General features: G+C 37.1%; 1 protein-coding gene across 1 annotated transcript in view; it reads right to left on the reverse strand.

Moving 5' to 3' along the window:
* The window catches only part of ACBD6 (acyl-CoA binding domain containing 6), a 343,742-nt gene that overhangs the window by 188,516 nt on the left and 133,904 nt on the right, over positions 1 to 21,322 (reverse strand). The window contains exon 5 of the mRNA XM_007937639.2: positions 14,088 to 14,193. Within this exon, the coding sequence (XP_007935830.1) occupies positions 14,088 to 14,193 (106 nt within the window). The remainder of the gene's footprint in view (positions 1 to 14,087; positions 14,194 to 21,322) is intronic.

The raw sequence follows: 21,322 nt of genomic DNA on the forward strand, positions 1-21,322 counted from the left end.
AATATTCTCTAAATGATTATTTAGAGATTTTAATGAGACTCTCTGAATACCAATGTACATGATACTCTATAGTGCGATACAATTATTTCCCAGCTTTTACAGGAAAAGAACCTGATAAAATTTCTAAGTCTACCATTTTTAGCTCTAATTTTAAGTGTGCATTTTATTTAGTTAAACCATGAACAAGAACTACTCCATAGTTAAGATGACGTGTGATACGCTTACACAAGGCACTCACCAGAAGTACCTACTAGTTAAGAAGGAAAACACAATACTAATGTAACTGCCACTTCTACTACAAGATGTACAGAGAATTCCTACTTCTCAACCAGGTTCCTAATTTCTCATTAGATTTAACCCAGTAGGGTTATATCAAGTAATGCTAAAATATAAATCTTAGGATATTTCAATGGGAAAGTGGACAAGCAACACATTTTACTGTTAATGGGGGTTATATTTTAAATTTCCTACATGTAGTGCCAAAAATTTACTTTAGAGGAAACACCTATGACTGGACCTCAGTAGTGATTTTCACTTTGGATATATTTTCCAGGAGGGCGGCACACGTACAGCAATGCTTTAAGAAGGATGATGTGCTCTCAGACATTTACACCATGCTTTTTAACACATTTTTTGACCTGCAATGTAATTAATTTTTGTAACACATTATTTTAATGGTACACTAATTAACCTTGAATTAGAATGAATTCTCTGACAATGACTTTCCATGGAAGTGCTGAAGATATCTATCTTAAGACCACTTATGATTAATGTTTTTATGCAGTGTTGAGAAGCTCAACAAGAGCAGGATTAAATATACAAGCAAATAAGCACAGACAAAACAAATCAAGCTTTGGAACTTTTACCTTCAAAATGCACAACTAGGTATCTGAATGTGATAACCCGTTACTTCTTCAAATTATGATGTTCCTGTAAACATGCTCTAATTTAAGACTATAAGTTCAAGTGATAATAATTTGCACAGATGCTATCCTCACAACTAGTTATGACAAAATCAGAAAATAAACACCTGTAGCTTCTTTTCTATATCTTTGTTAGCCACAAACATATCTAGAGTAATAAAGTGCATTTACTAAACAAAGTACAGGATTCCATAATCTCTCCTCCAGCAGAAAAACCATGAATTCAATACACATTAAAGCTATAATTGTTTAAAGACTTTACCCAAATTTATGAAATAGTTTACCCATTTATTTATATATAGTTTTATTTCTTCTATGAGTAGTATGATCTCTTAAAAATCTTCAAGTTACATTTTTTTCTACTGCTACCATCAAAACTGATAATTCTTTTTGTATGTTTGTTTATAGTTTTTTAAAAACCTTTCTGGAGAAATATCTCAGATGTATTTAGAAGGTAAGGAGGCATATCAAAAAGAATCTGGTGGGTTACAAAAAGATCACAAACTGCTGTTTGGAGAGCTTTGGATAAAGTCTGGAACTCAAATACAGAAAAGTACAGGGAGAAAAAGAGTTCTCATCTATTAACCAAGGGTGCTAATACTTTCCTACCTCAGACAGACGAATGACTCTAAAGTGCTTTGAAAGTGCAGGGTAGCAGCTAACCTATTAAGTGGTATTACTTTCATACCTTCTGGAAAATATAGAGTGGGTCTTAATATTTTAAATGCTTCTTTGATATCCTTAGTTAATTGTTCTTAACCATGTAGAATTTTTAAAATTAGATTTTACCCTGAATATCAAAGATTAAATGAAAAGAGATTCTATTATAGTATGAGTCTAATATTCTTATGGTATTCTGAGATCAGACACAAAGTATGTATACCATATATATGTAGACAAAAACCTGGCAAAGTTGGTATGTGTGAATTTGTAAGAATTGTCACCTGCCATTCTATCAAAGAAGGTACAGTATGATGTTGTCTAATTAGCAAATGGAATATCACAGATATGTAAACCTAAATTCCCAAATTTCTCTCTGCAAAAAAATAAAAATGGGTTTCAATATACAATTACAGTAGAGACTGATTTCACTTATCAATAACCTATTATGCCTCCTTATCCTCTATCCTATCTCTGTCTACCTTTCCTGCTGCTGCTGCTGCTGCTGCTATAGTAGCTGGCCAGTGAGAACTCCCCACCCTGCAACCACCAGAAACTGCACAATGCCTCCTACTTTCATCTCCCTCCCAATAGCGAAATAACAATGTTGTTTCAAAAACTGAGACAGGAGTAGGATTAGGAGGTACTTTAAGGTCTCAAGATGTACTCAGCATGGAAGCCAATGGCTCCTTCTGGGATAATTTATTTACCAGCATTAAACAGATTATTTCTTACACTAGTATCTGTAATATGGTGGCAACTACTCAATCTCTTCCCCTGGCTAAGACTTAGGATAAAGAGAAATGGTGTTACTTGGTTGTAAGGGAACTGACAAATATTTTAATTACACTGCTTTCGAAAATCCCGTCAGGGGCAGCATTTATTAAGCCATAACATTAGTGACTTAGGAGCCCTGGTAGTGTAGTGCCTAAGGCATGTGACTGTAAAACCAAAAGGCTGGCAGTTCAAACACACTAGCCACTCCTTGGAAGGAAGGTTGGGCAATCTACTTCCGTAGTAATGTTGTTGTTGTTGTCGTTGTTATGTGCCGTAGTAATACTGCCTCAGAAACCCAAGGAGGGGTCATTATGAGTTAGATCTGACTCAAGGCCATTGAGCTTTTTTTGAGTTTTTGGTGACTTACGGGTGAAAGAATAAGCAAGGGAGATATCCTGTGTCATCATGTGAAAAATAGTAACAGCAATAATAATAAGTTGTCATGGACACAGCCAAGGTGTCCATTATAGGGCAATGTATAAATAAATTGTGGTATATTCATACGATGGAATACTACTCATCAATAAAAAGGAAGGAAGCACAGATCCACAAAACAATATGGGCAAAACTCAAAAACATGCTGAATGAAAGAAGTCTTTGACAAAGACTTCAGTACATGTGATGGTTACTATTATCAGTCAACTTGGCTAGGCTATGATTCTCAGTAGTTTGGCAGACACTGGCTGATTGTTCAGCTATAAATGTAATGAAATGTAATCACCTTCATGGTAAAATCTACTACGAGGAGCCAGTCAGTAGAAAGGGGAGTTTCCTTGGAACAAGATTCGCTCTCTTTTTGTATCCTGCATCTGATTCATTACCACCTGATCTCTAGTTCTTGTACATGAGCCAGCAGCCTGCTGCAAGAATAGCACATCTTGCAATTCACCAGTTCCTGCAAGGCCCGTGAGTCAGCAGCCTGCCATGTGAACTGCCAATTTTGGAATCTGTTAGCCTGCACAACCAGGCGAGTTAGGAGAAGCCTCCAGCCTAACATTTGACTAGAGAATTTGGGAAATGCCAGGCTCCACAACTGCATGAGCCATTTCCCTGAATTAATGATAGAATTTTTCAAGACAAATGACTTATTCATTGGAAATACCTTTATTCAACAACATAAATTGCTACTATATACATGGACCTCAGCAGACAGAATACACAGGAATCTAATCAAATATATCTGTGGAACAAGACGATAGAGAAGCTCAATGGCATCATCAGAACAAGGCCAGGGGCCAACTGTGGAACAGATCTCAATTCTCATATGCATGTTCAAACTGAAACTGAAAAGAATTAAAGTATAACTCTGAGTATATTCCATCTGAATTTAGAGACCATCTCTAGAATAGATTTAACATATTGAACATTAATGACCAAAGACTAGACAAGCTATGGGATGACATTAAGGACATTATACATGAACAAAGCAATAGGTCATTAAAAAGACAGGAAAGGAAGAGAAGACCAAAATGGATGTCAGAAGAGATTATAAAACTTGCACTTAAATGGAGAGTAGCTAAAGAGAATGGAAGAAATGATGAAGTAAAAGAGCTAAACAGAATATTTTAAAAGGAGGCTTGAGAAGTCCAGTGTGCAAAGACCTGGAGTTAGAAAACCAAAAGGGAAGGACAGGCTTGGTATTCCTCAAACTGAAAGAATGGAAGAAAAGTTTCAAGCCTTGAGTTACAATACTGAGGATTCTATGGGCAAAATATGGAACAATGTAGGAAGCATCAAAAGAAGATGGAAGGAATATATAGAGTCATTGTAACCAAAAATAATTGGTCTATGTTCAATCATTTCAGAATGTAGCATATAATCAAGAACCGATGGTACTGAAGGATGAAGTCCAAGCAGCACTAAAGGCATTGGTGAAAAACAACACTCCAGGATTCGTGGGTTATCAATTGAAATGCTCCAACAAACAGATGCAGTACTGGAGATGTACACTGGTCTATGTGAGGAAATCTGGGAGAGAGCTACCTGGCCAAATCGACTGGAAGAGATCTGTATTTGTGACCACTCCAAAGAAAGTTGATCCAACAGAAGGCAGAAATTACTGAACAATATGATTAATATCATACACAAGTAAAGTTTTGTTGACCATAATTCAAAAATGGTTGCAGAAGTATATCAACAGGGAACTGGCAGAAATTCAAGCCAGATTCAGGAGAAGATGTGGAATAAGCAATATCACTGCTGTTATCAGACAGATCTTGGCTAAAAGCAGAGAATACCAGAAATATATTTACCTGTGTTTTACTAACTATACAAAGGTATTCGACAGTGTGGATCATAATAAATTATGGATAACACTGCAAAGAATAGGAATTCCAGAACACTTTATTGTGCTTTTGCAGAACCTGTACAAAGACCAAGAGGCAGTTATTTGAACAGAACAAGGGGATATTGCATGTTTATAACAAGGAAAGGTGTGCATCAGGGCTGTATCTTTTCACCATAGTTACTCAACCTGTATGCTAAGCAATGAGCAGCAAGGACTATATGAAGCTGGAGTGAGAAGTTGGACTATATGAAGAAGAACATGACATTAGGATTGGAGGAAGACTCATTAACAGCCTGTGATATGCAAATGACACGATCCTGCTTGCTGAAAGCAAAGAAGACTTGAAACATTTACTGATAAAGATCAAAGACTATATAGCCTTCAGTATGGATTATACCACAGTATAAAGAAAACAAAAATCTTCACAACTGGACCAATAAGCAACATCATGATAAATGGAGAAAAGAATGACATTGTCTAGGACTTCATTTTACTTGGATCTACAATCAACACCCATGGAAGCAGCAGTCAAGAAATCAAATGACGAATCAAAACAATGCGATACCATCTCACCCCAGTAAGAACAGCAAAGTTCGACAAGACAGAAAACAACAAATACTGGTGAGGGTTTGGAGAGACTGGAACTCTCAAAGAATACTGGGGGGACAATAAAGTGGTACAACCTCTGTGGAAAACGGTATGGTGCTCCTTTAAAAGTTGGAAATGGAAATACTATTTCATCCAGCAATCCCATTACATATATATGTTATGTTCATTGCAGCACTATTCACAACAGCAAAGAGCTGGAAACAGCCTATGTGCCCATCAATGGATGAACGAATAACCAAACTAAGGTACCTACACACAATGGAATACTATGCAACGTTTACTATGCAACGTTTAAGAATAATGAAGAATCCACAAGACAGCTTATAACCTGGAGGACACTATGCTGAGTGAAATAACTCAATCACAGAAAGACAAATTGTCTGAGTCCACTATTATAAGAAGTCAAGGAAACGTTTACACATGGAAGGAAACTTTCTTTGTTGGTACTAGTAATGGGGAGGGGAGGGAAGAGAAAATTACTAGCTAGGTAAGAGACACATATTGATTTGGGTGAAGGGAAAGGCAATATACCAAAAGCAGGTCAAGAGCACAATATCACTAAGGAAAAGGAAGACTTGGAGAGGTGTGCAAGAGGTAGAGACAACAATGGTAAATAAATACTATCATATACACAAAACTACATTATGAGTAATAACAAACATTAATCTACGGGTAGATAACACAGATACACAGTCAAGATGATCAGATATGGGTAGTGAGCAGGAATATATCCATGACCATATATAGGTTTAGCAAGTGGTATTTCTATACACATATTTATATGTGCTATAAAAATGTCCATGTATATAATAGAGCAAACAGGGGCAAAGTTATGATAACTTCTCAGCCACAAACAAACACCTAGAGGGAGTGAGTCGCTTAGCCCACGGGCTCACGACCCTGGTTATAGGGGACATCAAACTGAATTGGCAGTACACAAAAACATTGCTCTACATCCTATCTTGGTGAGTATTGACTGGGGTCTTTTAAAAGCTTGCAACTGGCCATCCAAGATACTATTGGTTTTTCCTTGTCTGGAACAAAGAAGAGTGAAGAAAATCAAAGTTGCATGGAAACAATTAGTCAAAGGGACTAGTGGATGGACCATGGGAATCTCAACCTATATAACCCTGAGACCAGAAGAACTAGATGGTGCCTGGCTACCACTGCCAATGACTTGGAAAGGGATCACAATTGTTGTTGTTGTTGTTATGTGCCGTCGAGTCAGCCCTGACTCATAGCGACCCCTCCTTGGGTTTCCGAGGCAGTATCACTACGGAAGTAGGATTGCCCAACCTTCCTTCCGGGGAGTGGCTGGTGGGTTTGAACCGCAAGCCTTCTGGTTAGCAATAGGAGGTCCTAAATAGAGTGGGAGAAAAATGTGGAACAAAACTCAAAACCACAAAAAAGGCCAGGCTTACTGGTCTGATAGACACTGGTGAAATACCTGAGACTAGGCCCCTAGTTACCCTTCGAGCCAGGAAGTGAATTCACTCCCCCAGCTTAACCTTCAGCTAAACAATAGGCCTATGAAGTAAACAACTGTAGAACCACCAACCATGGGAGATTAAAAGGGCAGCATTTGTGCAGAGAGAAAGCTCAGAAGGCAGAAATGCATAGGAAAGAAGGATACAAGGAAAAGGTAAGCACAGGGAGGAAGTGGGAAGAGAGCTGTTTATACTGTGGAGATTGTAATCAATGTCACGAAACAGAATGTGTATGAACTGCTAAATGGAAAATGTATTTGTTCCGTAATGTATTTAATGTATTTGTTCTAAAATATATTTGTTCTGTAAACTTTCACCCAAATCACAATAAAAAGTTTTTAAAAATCAGAAAAAAAAAAAGGCGTGTGTGTGTGTGTCAGACAATGCATTACACTAGGCAAATCTGCTACAAAAGACCTCTTTAAAGTGATAAAAAGCAAAGATGTCATTTTGAAGACTAAGACATGCCTTACCCAAGCCGTGATGTTTTCAATAGCCTCATATGCATGTGAAAGCTGGACAATAAATAAGGAAGACCAAAGAATAATTTATGTCTTTGCACTATGGTGCTGGTGAGAAATATGAATATACCATAGACTGCCAAAAGAATGAACAAATCTATCTTGCAGGAAGTACAGCCAGAATTCTCCTTAGAAGCGAGGATGGCGAGACCTGTCTTGTGTACTTTGCACATGTTATCAGGAGGGACCAACTCCTGGAGAAGTACGTTGTGCTTGATTAAATAGAGGGTCAGGGACAAAGAAGACCCTCAATGAGACGGATTGATACAGTGGTTGCAACAATAGGCTCAAATATAGTAACAACTCTGAGGATGGCACAGGACCAGGTAGTGTTTTGTGCTGTTGTACATAGCATCACTATGTGTTGGAACCAACTCGATGGCACCTAACAATGACAACAACTGGTGGCACAGCACCTAAATCATTTGACTGCTAACTAGAAGGCTGGTGGTTCAAATCCACCAGCCACTCCATGGAAGGAAGACCGGGCATTCTACTTCCATAAAGATTTACCGCATCAGAAACCCAATGGGGGTCTCAATGAGTCAGAATCAATTTGATGGCAATGCGTTTGGTTTCAGTTTATATATATATATATATATATATACATTTCACTGACTTTGTTCCTCTGGAGAATCTAGCCTAAGATAGTATGATTTCACTTATATAAAGTCCTACAGAAGGCAAAACTAATCTATGGTGGGAGGATGTCAGAACAATAGTTGCCTTTGTTACACTGTAAGAAATAACTTACTGGGAAGGTACATGAGAGAACTTGTCAGGAGTGACAGCAATGTTAGTACCTTGCAGATGTTTTGGTTACAAATAGACATTTTTCAAAATTTATCAAATGAATATTTAAAATTTATATATTTCACCATATATAAGTACTGTCTTAAAATAATTGTAAACAAATTTTGAATTCTAGCTAATGATATGCATCCTTTTGTCTAAGGAGCCCTGGTCATGTAGTGGTTAAGTGCTTGGCTGTTAACTGAAAAGTTAGTGGTTCAAATCAACCAACTGTTCCATGGGAGAAAGATGTGATGGTCTTCTTCTGTAAAGATTTACAGCCTTGGAAATCATATAGGGCTAAAACTGCTACTCTGTCCTACAGGGATGCTATGAGTCAGAATCAACTCGTCAGCAAGAGATTTTTGTTTTTTTTGGCACTATTATCTGAACTACTCTAAAGTGCAACAAAAACTAAGATAGACTGATGGATGACTAGAGACAAGAACTGATACTGATAAAGTAAGCATAGTAAAATATCAGTGGTAGAATCTAGGTGGTGCAGATACAGGAGTTCACTGTAAAATTCTTTGAGCTTTTCTTTATGTTTGAAATTTTTCATAATAAAGTGTTGGGAAAATAAAACAGAAAAATAAGTTGTCAAAATGTATACTATTTAACTTACGTTCAGTATTTTCTGGTTTTGTATTAAATATGACTTTCTGATGTAAAGGATAGCCATGGTCTTGATTTTTAAATCAAAGTGCTGCTTGCATTAATGCAAGTATGCAAAATGTGACAATTTGCAAGGCATCTCACAACTACTAGAGTGAATTAACAAAGTTTCTTCAAATTAATATGTTGATGAACTACAGTACCAAAATAGCTAAGCTACTTAACATGATGCATTTCTTTTTCTTCCTTTGTTTCTCAAATCTTAAATAAAAACATAAATTTAGCCTAAGTATACTGACCCTGCCTCTTAAATCTTCTGCTTGTCTGTTAGTTTAACACCCTCAGTTCAACAGATTCTGCAGTGGTTTCTCAAGCCAAAAGCAAGTAAACGGTATTCTGATATGAGCCACAGATGTAAAAGCAGAAAGAGAAAAGAATGAGAGTTAAGAGAAAAGTAACGTCCTTCAAAGTATTTGAAAGAACCAAAAAAAGGAGAATGTCTATTGATAACAATTATACCTTCAAGAAGATAGAAAGGAAAGAACTTAAAACTAAAGAACTAGCTCAACAGAAGAGGAATTTTGTAATGGATTAGAGAAGAACCTATGAGAAACACTGAATTGCATATGAATGCTTTGGGGATGGGTTGATGATAGGTACATTGGAATAATAAATTTTGCTAAAAAATTACATTGCTATATTTGTTCTGATGGTGTGGTGCCTAAGGCACTTGACTGCTCACCAGAAGGCTGGCGGTTCAAACCCACCAGCCACTGCTCGGAAGGAAGATGGGGAATCTACTTCTGTAGTGATACCCCTCAGAAACCCAAGAAGGGATTGCTATGAGTCAGATCCAACTCAACAGCAGTGAGTTTGGTTGTTTTTGGTATATTTGTTCTAGACAAATTTAAATTAATGTAAAGATTTAAAATACTATTTAAATGTCATCCATAAACATGAATTTAGTGTCTATTGTATATGGCACTGATCTGAGAAAAGATGTGTGTGACAAGATTTATGCACAAATAATTGTGCAAAAAAATTATGCAGACATACTTTGTGCTTGATGTTTGATAAGAAATGTTCTGTTCGTATCTTAAACTTTACAAATTATTTAAATCTTCTTTTCCTGTTGAAAGATGTTTTCTGAAAAAGCCATAAATATTTGGCATGTGTGAAGAGTTTTATTAATATGGCTCAAAATATAATAATGGACTTCCCATTTAAGAAATTATAGGCTTTAAGATCTTTGTCTTCACTTTTGTCTTCATATTTTCTACCTCGATTTCAAAGTATTTCTGGACATGATCAAGAATGAAATTGTTAGGCTAGAGTAAACTCAAGCCACCAACATTTCAGTTAGCAGCTTCCTCCAGGTGTCAGGCCCTGATGAGACAGTCTGACAAGACAAGCGAGGTGACAAAACCTGCCCAGGCTGGAAAGCCCCATGTGATAATAAACTTCCTCCTGTGAAGCCTCCTCATGCTAATTAGGTGCAGACCCATGCCAACAACTAATTGGACCCCGCCATTTCCTTAGTGTCCCCACTTAGGTCCTCTACAAGACTATAAACCCTACCCTCCACAGCCAGGTGGCGCGACTTCTCGGGCCCCTCTCAGGGACCCGTGAACCTCACCCGGGCCCCTCTAGGGGACCCGTAAACCTTGCCCGGAAGCGCAGAATAAAAACTTCTCTTTAACCTCACTTTTGTGCATCCTCTTCTCCTTACCGTGGCCTTACAGAAATTAGTCATTTAACATATAACACCATGGTGAGATGAACTCAGACCCTGAAACCTCTGTTGTGCATATGTTGTTGTCAGTCACCGACAAGTTGGCCCTGGACTCCTGATGACTCCATATGCAAAGGGGTTGGAACTATTGTAATACACAGGTTTTCCCTGATTGATTTCTTGGAGTAGATCATCCAATCTTTCATTCTACCCTGTCTTAGTCTGGAAGCTCTGCTGAAACCTATTCAGCATCATAGCAACACACAAAGCTCTATTGATAGACAGATGGTGGCAACACTTGAAGTGCAATGGCGACCTAAACCATCTCTCACAAAGAAAGCAACGATTCTATCACTGGACCACCATTACGCCCATATAGCTTCCTGAATACTAAGCAAAACTATAAAACTTTCTACTATGTGAAATCTAGGACAATTATTTTTTCAGTAGGACAGACCACTTAATTCTCTCAAATTAAAAATATATGCCTTAATATATTAATAATAATTACAATTTAAATGAATAAAAGAAATGCATGAGGAAATATATTCATGCATAATGCAGTAACATTACCATGAAATATGAATATATTTTATTTACAAGGCATTTCTTATGAATATATTTCTTTTTACAGAATATATAGCACAAATATATCTATAAATGTATTTAATAAATATTTTATTTCTTCTTGTAATAAGATAGTCATAAATCCAAATATATGCATTTCAGGCAATATAGTAATTGTGTTTATTTCAATGTGTGGGGATCCAAATGCACCTTATCATTTTTTGACTAAAATTAAATTTCTTTATGTGCTTGTCTTAGTTGTCTAGTGCTGCTCTAAAAGAAACAGCACAAATGGATGGCTATAACAAACAGAGATTTATTCGCTTACAGTTTAAGAGGCTAGAAGTGCAAATTCAGAGTGCTGGCTCTAGGGGAAGACTAGGCTAGAAGTCCAGGTTCAGAGTGCCAGTTCTAGGGGGTGGGTGGAGGAGGCCCCTTGACCCTGGGCTTCAGCTTTGCTTTCCAGGCCCACTGGAGCAAGCTGGAGGCTTCTTCTGAATCATGAAGCTGCTGGGGCTGATGACTCAAGACTGGCAGGCAGAATGGCAGAATGTTGGCTCACAGGCTGTGAAGGCAACAATCTCAACATCAGCAGGCAACACAATAGGCCATGGCTCAAGTCCAGGAACTGGAGATGATGACGAGCCAAATGCAGGATCTTTTCCATATATACTGGAAGCAGGCCACACCCCAAAGGTGAATCCCCTTTAACTGATTAACTTCTCACAGCAAATCTCACCAAGGAAGTGATCACACACATCCAATCTCATCATTGGGAATAACTACATCACAGCTGCCAAACTACTCAAAAATCAAAGCCCAGACAAGTTGACACATAAACTTAAGTACCACAATGCTCATAGCAAATTTTGAGTGCAATAAATGCTCATTTCTAATCATCTAAGGGCAAGAATGAAATAGGGATGAACCTGCTTAAATAATATTTTAAATAAAGACATTTGCCATCTTGAAGAAATTTTAGGCAATTGGTAGTGAAATATCTCAAGTTCAAGTATCAGATACATAAACACAAAGAACTGATATACTTTTAAAACTATAATTATTCCCCAAATTGCTACAGTAGGGATGTCTCTTTATTGATAAGAGTTAAAAATATTTAGCTAACAACTTAATTTTGAGTTATATACCATTAATCCATCATCAAAGCTTACCAAGTTGTTTGCTAGAGTTTTATATGTCACAAAGCAGTTTAGAATGTCAAGTTTGATTCAGATTTGAAGCTCCCATCTCTCTCATGTTCTTAAATTAATTCTTATGAATCCCTGATTAATAATAAAAGGCCTTGCCATCAATATTCAAAGCCCAGCCTGAGTTGTCATGGCTGAGAGGGCAGAAATCTGCTTGGAGCAATGAGAGAACCCAACTGAATTCTTGGCGTCTCAGTCTATGAATGTGTAAGCACTTCATCTGTTCATGGAAACACAATGTTCTGGCAGGCTGGGGGTAAAGGTAGATGCATGGGTGACAAACAAGAAGAGCTGGGAAGCTGTACTGCATCAAAGTAACTAAATAACAGAAGCAATATATTTTGTAAGTGTTCCTTTCATTTTCACACACACACACACAAAAATCATGTTTAGTGTGTAATCTCTTTGTGTTTTATATATTTATTCTATCCCTATCATGGCTGTCCAATGATCACAATCTTTGCAAAGGTCACATGTGCATGTGACTTACAATAATATTTTATAAAACAAATTGTTGCAAATCAATAGCAACAATAGCATAGCACAAGCAGGACCAACCGGAAATTTTTTATACTTCTTAAATCACATGAAGGAAAGAACACTTTCTTAGAACTGAATTTCCACTTAGTAGTTGTATGCATCTGAGCAAGTATAAGTGGATAAAACACATGGCTGTTAACCAAAAGGTCAGGGGCTCGAACCCACCAGCTGATTCACAGTAGAAAGATGTGACAGTGTGATTCTGTAAAGATTTACAGGCTTGGAAACTCTACAGGGCAGTTCTACTCTGTTCATGAGGGTCACTATGAATCAGAATCAACTGGATGGCAGTGAGTTTGAGTTTTTTTGGTTCAAACCTCAGTCCCTGACTATAAAATAATAACATGTATCTACAGGATTTTTGTGAAGATAATATTGCAATAAGTACAAGTCCTCTAAAATATAACATTTACTATGTAAAGTATTGCTATTTATTATCTGAAAAACGGAAAACTCTAAAAGGGATCATATAGTACATACACAATAATTTTCAGTAAGAAATTAGTGACTTTGAAAGTAGCTTCTTCATTCATTTCATTATTATCTTTCTTCGTGCATATTACTCATTAATAGCAATAATAATAATAGCTGAATTTATTGAGTAATTTACTATGCACTGCTTATGTGCTTTATATTATAAACTCATGTAATCCTCAAAACAATCCAGAGGCAGGTACTAATGTTATTGCCATTTTACAGATTAGGAAATTGAAATGCAAAGTGCATTTGAACACAGTAAAGGTCATAGAGCTAGGAAGAGACAGTGCTAAGACATGAACCCACGTAGTCCAGCTCTTCCATTATGTTACATTGCTTCTGTTTATTCATTCATTCAACCTTACATTAATTCACCAAATATTTACTCAGTATGCGGTAAATGCCTATAACTCTGACAGAAACATTTTCAACAAGCAAGATATCAAAACATTTATTTAGGCTTCTGTCCCAGATATGGGCACACATTTCTAAATTACTGGATTTATAAAAATTCTGAAAAACAATTTCCTATAAATACATTTACTGAGCAAAGTACAATATATCTGTTTCAGGTAAAATGAGATTTTGATATTACCTATAGATTCTACTTACTATGCTAATAGTCTTTCCCTTTATCATAAACAAATGGAAGTTATTTGACTGCTGGAAATTTCAGCTAGTAACTTCTACTTCAGAGACAGAAACATAGTAACTTCTACTCATAGACAGATATATAGAAAGTATCTTAACTGGGGGACACCATCTCAGTTAGATATTCTGATTTGCTCTTAACCATACTGAACTTTGAGTAGTAGTTCATAAATCTGTCATTTAGAAAAAGCCTAAGAAAGTAAATTGTAAGAAAGTAATTAACAGGGCATGTTTTTCATACCTCTTCATCTTTCATATTCACATCCACATTTTTTGATTTGATGGCTTTGGTTATATGGTCAATGTTGTTTTCCCTGCAGTAATCGAATATGTTTTTGTCTTCTTCCCTAATTAGAGTAAAAAAAAAAAAAAAAAGTGTTTTGCTTACCAGGTAATACATGAAAGTTACACATTTTTAACACAACCTGTTTGTTACTGACATAGATATTAATAGAATCTGTTTTTCTGCTTTGTTTTAAACTTTTTATTGTGATTTGGGTGAAAGCTTACAGAGCAAATTCATTTTCCATTCAACAGTTCATATACATTTTGTTTTGTGACACTGATTGCAATCCCCACAATGTAACAGCTCTCATCCTATTTCTTCCCTGTGGTTACCTTTTTTCCTATGTTCCACTTTCGTAGGCATTCCTTCCTTCTGAGTTTTATCCCTGAGCAAATGCTGCCCTTTTGATCTCTTATGATTGATTGTTCTAAGGAGTGCATATCCTTTTGGTCTAACGGTTCATCTTGTCAGCCTGTTTATCTTTTGGCTGAAAGTTGAGTAGCAGGAGCAAGTTCTATTCCAGATTTAAAGGGTGACTAGTGGTCATAGTCTCAGAGGTTTCACCAGTCTCTATCAGACCAGTAAACCTGGTTTTCTTATGATTTTGGGTTATGTATGGAATCTCTGTTTTGATATAATTTTTACTTTAAGAATAATTGATTTTTGGTAAGACATAGCACATCTTACCTTGGAAAAGACTGAAATTCTTAACAACTACAATTATGGGGAAAAACCTCACCTGCTTTAACAAGCCCAGTATACTAATACAATATCTTTAAGTAGATATTTCTCAGTATTCTTTGTTTCCTCAGTTGATTTCATACATTGGTAGGCACATATTTCCTCTGAATCAGAATTTTTCAGTTATAGCATTAAGATGGTAGTTTTGGGTACCTCATTTACCCAGGACACAGCTTACAACTTTGCCTTTAAGGATAAGAGAATTAAGTTGATTGTTATTCAAGTTTAAAAATGTATGTAGGAAAGTAATTTTTCTTAAAGGAAAAATAATTAGAAGAAAGAGACACCAATAAAATTCAAAATTCTTTATGAGACAGTAGAAATAAAAATAGGAACTAGGAAGCATACTATATACCAGGTACTAATTTAAGTATGGGAGCTCTGGTAGCGTAGTGCCTAAGGCACTTGACTGCTAACCAGAAGGCTGGTGGTTCAAATCCACCAGTCACTCCTCGGAAGGAAGATGGGGCAATCTACTTCCGTAGTGATACTGCCTCGGAAACCCAAGGAGGGGTCACTATAAGTCAGGTCTGACTCAACAGCATATAACAATAACAACAAACTAAGTATATTACATATACTAGTCTATTTAACCTTATCCACTAACTTCACTTTACAAATGAACAAACAGGTAAACTCAAAACCAAACCCACTGCTATCAAGTCAATTCTGACTCACAGCAACTTACAGGAGACAGTAGAACTGCCCCATATGGTTTCCAAGGCTGTCAATTTTTTATGGAAGCAGACTGCCACTTCTTTCTCCTGTGGAGCAGTTGGTGGGCTCAAACCACCAACCTTTTGGTTAGCAGCTGGGCAGTTTAACCACTGAGCCACAAGGGCTCCTTGAAGAAACCTGTACCAAAAAATAAAATAAAACAAAACAACCCTCTGCCATTGAGTTGATTCTGACTTATAGAGACCCTTACTGGGTTTCCAAGGCTATAAATCTTTACAGAAGTAGATTGCCTCATCTTTTTCCCCTAGATCAGCTGGTGGGTTTGAACCACTGACTTTCTGGTTAGCAGCGAAATGCCTTACCCCATACGCTACCAGAGCTCCTTGAAGAAACTGGTAAGGAGACGTTAAATAGCCTGCCAAATGGCACCACACTCATCAGTGGTAGAACCAGAGCTAAAATTCACTCAGATCAACTGTTATTTTGTATAGTATGTTTTCCTATCATTCTGTCTCAACTAATCAGTGACAGTCTATGCCAGAACCTAAAGCAGAAGTTCTTAATATGGGATGTTTTAAAAAAAAAAAAAAAGAAAAAGAAAGAAAACCAAACCCACTGCTACTGAGTTAATTCTGACTCATAATGACCCCCACTGGGTTTTCAAGGCTATAAATCTTTATAGAAGTAGACTGCCTCATCATCCTCCCATGCAGCAGCTGGTGGGTTTGAACCACCAACCTTCTGGTTAGAAGTCAAATGCCTTCCCCAGTACACCACCAGAGCTCCATAGCATGGGATCCATGAACCCTCTAAAATAGTATACAGAATTATCTATGTAGATGTGTCTTTTTTGGAGTACGTGTAGTTTAGAGGAGCTAGCTTCAATTAGATTCTCAAAAGGATTAGTGACTCTCAAAAGGACTAGTAATTTGGAATATTAACAGTGTAACTGTCCAACATGTGGACTGAATTTTCTGGACAAATACAAAAGAATGAATTTTGAGTTCCAAAAATTAAACTAATGTGCTTTATAACTGCAAGGTCATAGCTTCCATTCATCAGAAATGAAACACCTGGCCATAGGAGTTCCTATACCTTAAAAGCCACCTTTTATAAAATAAAGCTACTTCCAGTCATAGCTAATTACCTTAAAACACATTGCTTTGGCACCTATCATCTAAGCCTTTTTAAAGGATTTGATGTATTTTATTGAGCACCTACTGCATGCAAAGCACTGAGCAGACTGTTAATAGGGACAACCATAAACAAGAAAGTTTGTCTTCAATATACATACAGCATAGTTAGGATGATAAAATCTGGGCACCATCAACAGAAAGTAGAATTTGGTCTTTAAAAAGGCTCAACGGAGTACAGAGGAGAAACAGCCTACTTCAAGCTGGAGAAAATGAGGTAAGTTTCAAGGAAGAAATTGTGTTTAGTAAGAATATATGATCACTTGAAAAGACCTGTTTTACAGAAGAGAAACTGTATTTCCAGATAATACTCTGAAAAGAAGATAAGGAACTCTGAGACCAAAACCCCAGAAAGGAGAAGCCTAACTTTAAAAATTAGGGCTGCTTATATGATGGCAGGGGAGCTCTGGTAGTGTAGTGCCTAAGGCACTTGACTGATAACCAGAAGGCTGGCTATTCAAACCCACCAGCCACTCCTAGGAAGGAAGGTTGGGTAATCTACTTCTGTAGTGATACTGCCTCGGAAACCCAAGGAGGGGTCACTATGAGTTGGGTTCGACTCGAAGGCACACAACAACAACAACAACTTAGGATGGCAGTGAGTTTGGTTTGTTACGTATTTTTTTGGTTTATACTACTTAGGAGGAGGAGCATCTCAGAAAAGAGTGAGAACAGCTGCAAAACTTGAAGAATGCCATCAATGTCACTGAACTGTACGTATGGAACTGCCAGATTGGTGCGGGTTTTGTTGTATATAATCTCAACAACAACAAAATAAGTAAAATAAAAAAAATAAAAGGATGATACTTGGAATATTGTCCTTCTTCCTGAACCCAACACCCAAACGTGCATGTTCATCCCATGTCATAAGCAATAAGCGTTGACACAGTACAAAACTGTTTATTTTTGGCTTAATCATCTGTATCATTACTTTGGTATGTGAAATTTTTAATAGTTAGGGAGTATATGTTCATCTACAAATACCTGTTTATCATCCCTAAATCTGTCAGACAAATCAAGGTATTTATAAAATACCTCAATGTGAACCATAATAACATTTAAATTAGAAATCATAAGGAGAAATTCAATAACATTGAAGTGCTACTCTCAGGGCTTAGTTGTTGAATTTAGATACTCATCCTTTCATCCCAAATTTTGACTATTTTACTAGCCAGCAATCAAGCTGTCTTTATACAATGTCACCATCTACTGTAGAAAATGGATAGATGTCTAAATAAACAGCTTTGCATACCTTTCTTCCGCCTCAACACGATTATAATCAAACTCTCTTTCTTGCTGTACATTTCTGTTAAGAATTCTATATATTCTTCTATAGGCAATCTTTCCCTCTCTATCCATATTATCTTAAATGAAACTTGTGCAAATGAATCCAACCATTATGAAATATAGTGGAGCCTCAATAAATGTTAGTGCTCTTCCTCATCTTCTTACTTTATCCTCCTTTCTCTTATGATGCTTATCCAATTATCTTCCTTCCTCTTGCTGTTGAACTTGAGTCAGAAAATGGTCGTATTCATTCTCTGTGGCTGAGTATGAGTTACGTTGATACTACTCTTAAGGATGTCCCACACTATCCCTAGCACAGGACAGAAAGTCTCTTTTCAGATTACTCCAAACTTCATAAAATGGACATAGAATACATTTTTACACATGAAGGAAAAATCCCTGGCTTTCTTTGGAATTCTTTTGAAACATAAGAGCACAAACTTATGGAAAGAAGAGATGGTATTTAAGTGTGACTGTCTTCAATCCAAGCCCAGGAAGAATAGACCCTTTCCTATCCTTGACAATGTTATCTGTACCTCTTTCTACACAGATTGCACTTCCCTAACAACAACAACAAAAAAGCCCGTTTCAAATGACAGTTAGGTTTCATGGCAAGCCACCTAAAGTCCACTTAACTGCTATTTCATCTTCCTCAGAGGATTAAAAAGCATACTTAGGGGACTAATTCAGAAATCTCTGGTAGCATAATGGCTAAAGCACTTGACTGCTAACCAGAAGGCTGGTGGTTCAAACCCACCAGCCACTCCTCGGAAGGAAGGTTGGGCAATCCTACTTCCGTAGTGATACTGCCTCGGAAACCCAAGGAGGGGTTGCTATGAGTCGGGGCCGACTCGATAGCAAATAACAACAACAACAACAACAACTGTTTGATAAACCAAAAGGAAATAAAAAATAAATAAATACAAAGCTCTGTTTCTTTTGAGTAGATTCTAATACATGGCAACTCTATATGCTATAGAGAACTGCTCCACAGGACTTTCTCGGCTGTAACCTTAATGGAAATAGATCACCAGCTCTTTTTTTCTGAGGTGGGTTCAAAACACCAACTGTTAGGTTAGCAGTCGGGTGCAAACCGTTTACACCACCTAGGTGCATCCTACAAGTTTTTCAAAAAACAATTTTATTGTGTTTTAGGTGAAAGTGTACATTAGGTTCCGTGTTTAATAGTTGTTGTACAAATTGTTCTGTGACATTGGTTACAATTTTTGCAATGGGTCAGCATTCTCATTATTTCCATTTGTTCTTTTTCTATTTATCTAGCTTCCCTGCCCTTCCCTGCCTTCTCATCTTTGCTTTTGGGTAAACCTTGACTGCTTGGTCTTTTATACTTGATCGTTTAAGGGAATGCATTCCTCTCAGATGATACTATTTATTTTATAAGCCAATCTATTATTTCACAGAAGGACACCAAATTTACTGAGAGTGGCTTCAGTTCCAAGTTAAAAGGGTCTCTTAGGGCGAGAGTTTCAGGGGTTCCTCTAATCTCTGTCAGTCCAATAAGCCTGGTCTTTTTAGAAACTTGAGTTTTATTTCACATTTTTTTTTCTCATATTCTATCAGGGACCTTCTACTGTGTCACTATTCAGAATTGGTCAGCAGTGGTGGCCAAGTCCTATCTCGTTCTTCTGGTTTCAGGCTAGCCATGGTTCATGTGGGCTATTAGTCCCGTGGACTGGTTTCTTGAGTCTTTGGTTTCTTTTATTCTCTTTTGCTCCAGACAGAAAAAAACCTATAGCTATATCTTTAATGGCCACTCATAGATACATCTTACAAACTTTGAAATGAATCTTTATTTGTATTAAGTTCAAAATATTTTCTAATTTCTCTTGAGATATCTTCTTTGGGCATTTTCAAATTCTCTTTCATTTTTCTCTGCTGGGGGTGGCTGGTTCATGAGTTGCCATTAGAATGTTAGCCAAAGCAACCCTCAAAATGGCTCACTTTCCTTTCCCTTATTTTCATGTTCACAAATGATCATCTATTAATTTGTCCTCCTGGGCTCTTTGAAACCTAGAAAGGGTGTACACAAGACCCCTAAGCATTTGGGTCACTACAAAGATATAATCTGTATTGTAAATAAATAGCATTTTAATTTCAGATGAATTTTACTACTGTTACTCTGTCTCAAAGGGTCTACTCATTTATGGGTCTATTCTCTAGATATCTGAAAGATCTGTGAGGGTGAAGAATGGACAATGGTCTATGGTCAATTCACCAAAAAAGCCACTCTGTGAACTGAGTCAACTCCCTATCATAGCAATCCTTTAGGACAGAGTAGAACTGGTCCATAGGGTTTCCAAGGCTGTAAATCTTTATGGAAGCAGACTGCTTCATCTTTCTCCTGCAGTGTGGCTGGTGCATTCAAACCACCAGTCTTTCGGTTAGCAGCTGAATACCTTAACCACTGTGCCACCAGAGCTCCTGTGAAACTCTTTAGGAGTTAGTTTTTATAGGAAGAAAGCCTGTATGCTGTCTTTCAAGATTTAGTATCACTGTTGGTGAGTATTACTGCTTTGTAGGAATTTAAGTTGCTGTTTTCTTTTAGGATGTATAGTCAGAAGTTGTTGATCTGCAAGGTAAAAATTGTTATTCTATACAAATATAATGCTGGAAAATAATGCTGTCATCTCATTGATCTCATTTGACTCTAATTTTCAACACTTTACAGAGTATGCTAAATATAAAGCTCAAAACCTAATGTTTATCCTTTTGTTTAACATAATCTTACTAAGTCCTTTGCTATGACTAAACTATGAGTGTTTCAGAAGTTGAGATAAAAATATTTACATTGAAACTTTAAAATATTCTCTCTGTACTTAAAAATAAAAAGGATCTTTTAATTTACAGATATAAAAAATTACACAGGCATATTTTAACTTCACTTATAGGTGCTTCTCCTCCTAAAAGAAAGTATCTGTTCTTAATTCAAAGGCTTTTAGGCAAAGCTGGTTTGGGGGTTATCTAACCTACTGCGACCGAGTCGGATCTGACTCATAGCGACCCCTACTTGGGTTTCCAAGGCAGTATCACTACGGAAGTAGATTGATTGCTCAACCTTCCGGCTGAGGAGAGGCTGGTGGGTTTGAACCGCCAGCCTTCTGGTTAGCAGTCAATTGCCTTAGGCACTATGGCACCATTGCTCTTGGGGTTTATCTGGGAGGGGTAAAATAGGTAAAATTAAAGTAGGAATCATGGCTTTTATTATTTAGGGAGTTCTGGTGGCATAGGGCCTAAAGCACTTGACTGCTAACCAGAAGGCTGGTGGTTCAA

Source organism: Orycteropus afer, unplaced genomic scaffold (assembly GCF_000298275.1).
Source record: "Orycteropus afer afer isolate SDZICR_OR568_19922 unplaced genomic scaffold, OryAfe1.0 scaffold00043, whole genome shotgun sequence".
NCBI lineage: Eukaryota > Metazoa > Chordata > Mammalia > Tubulidentata > Orycteropodidae > Orycteropus > Orycteropus afer.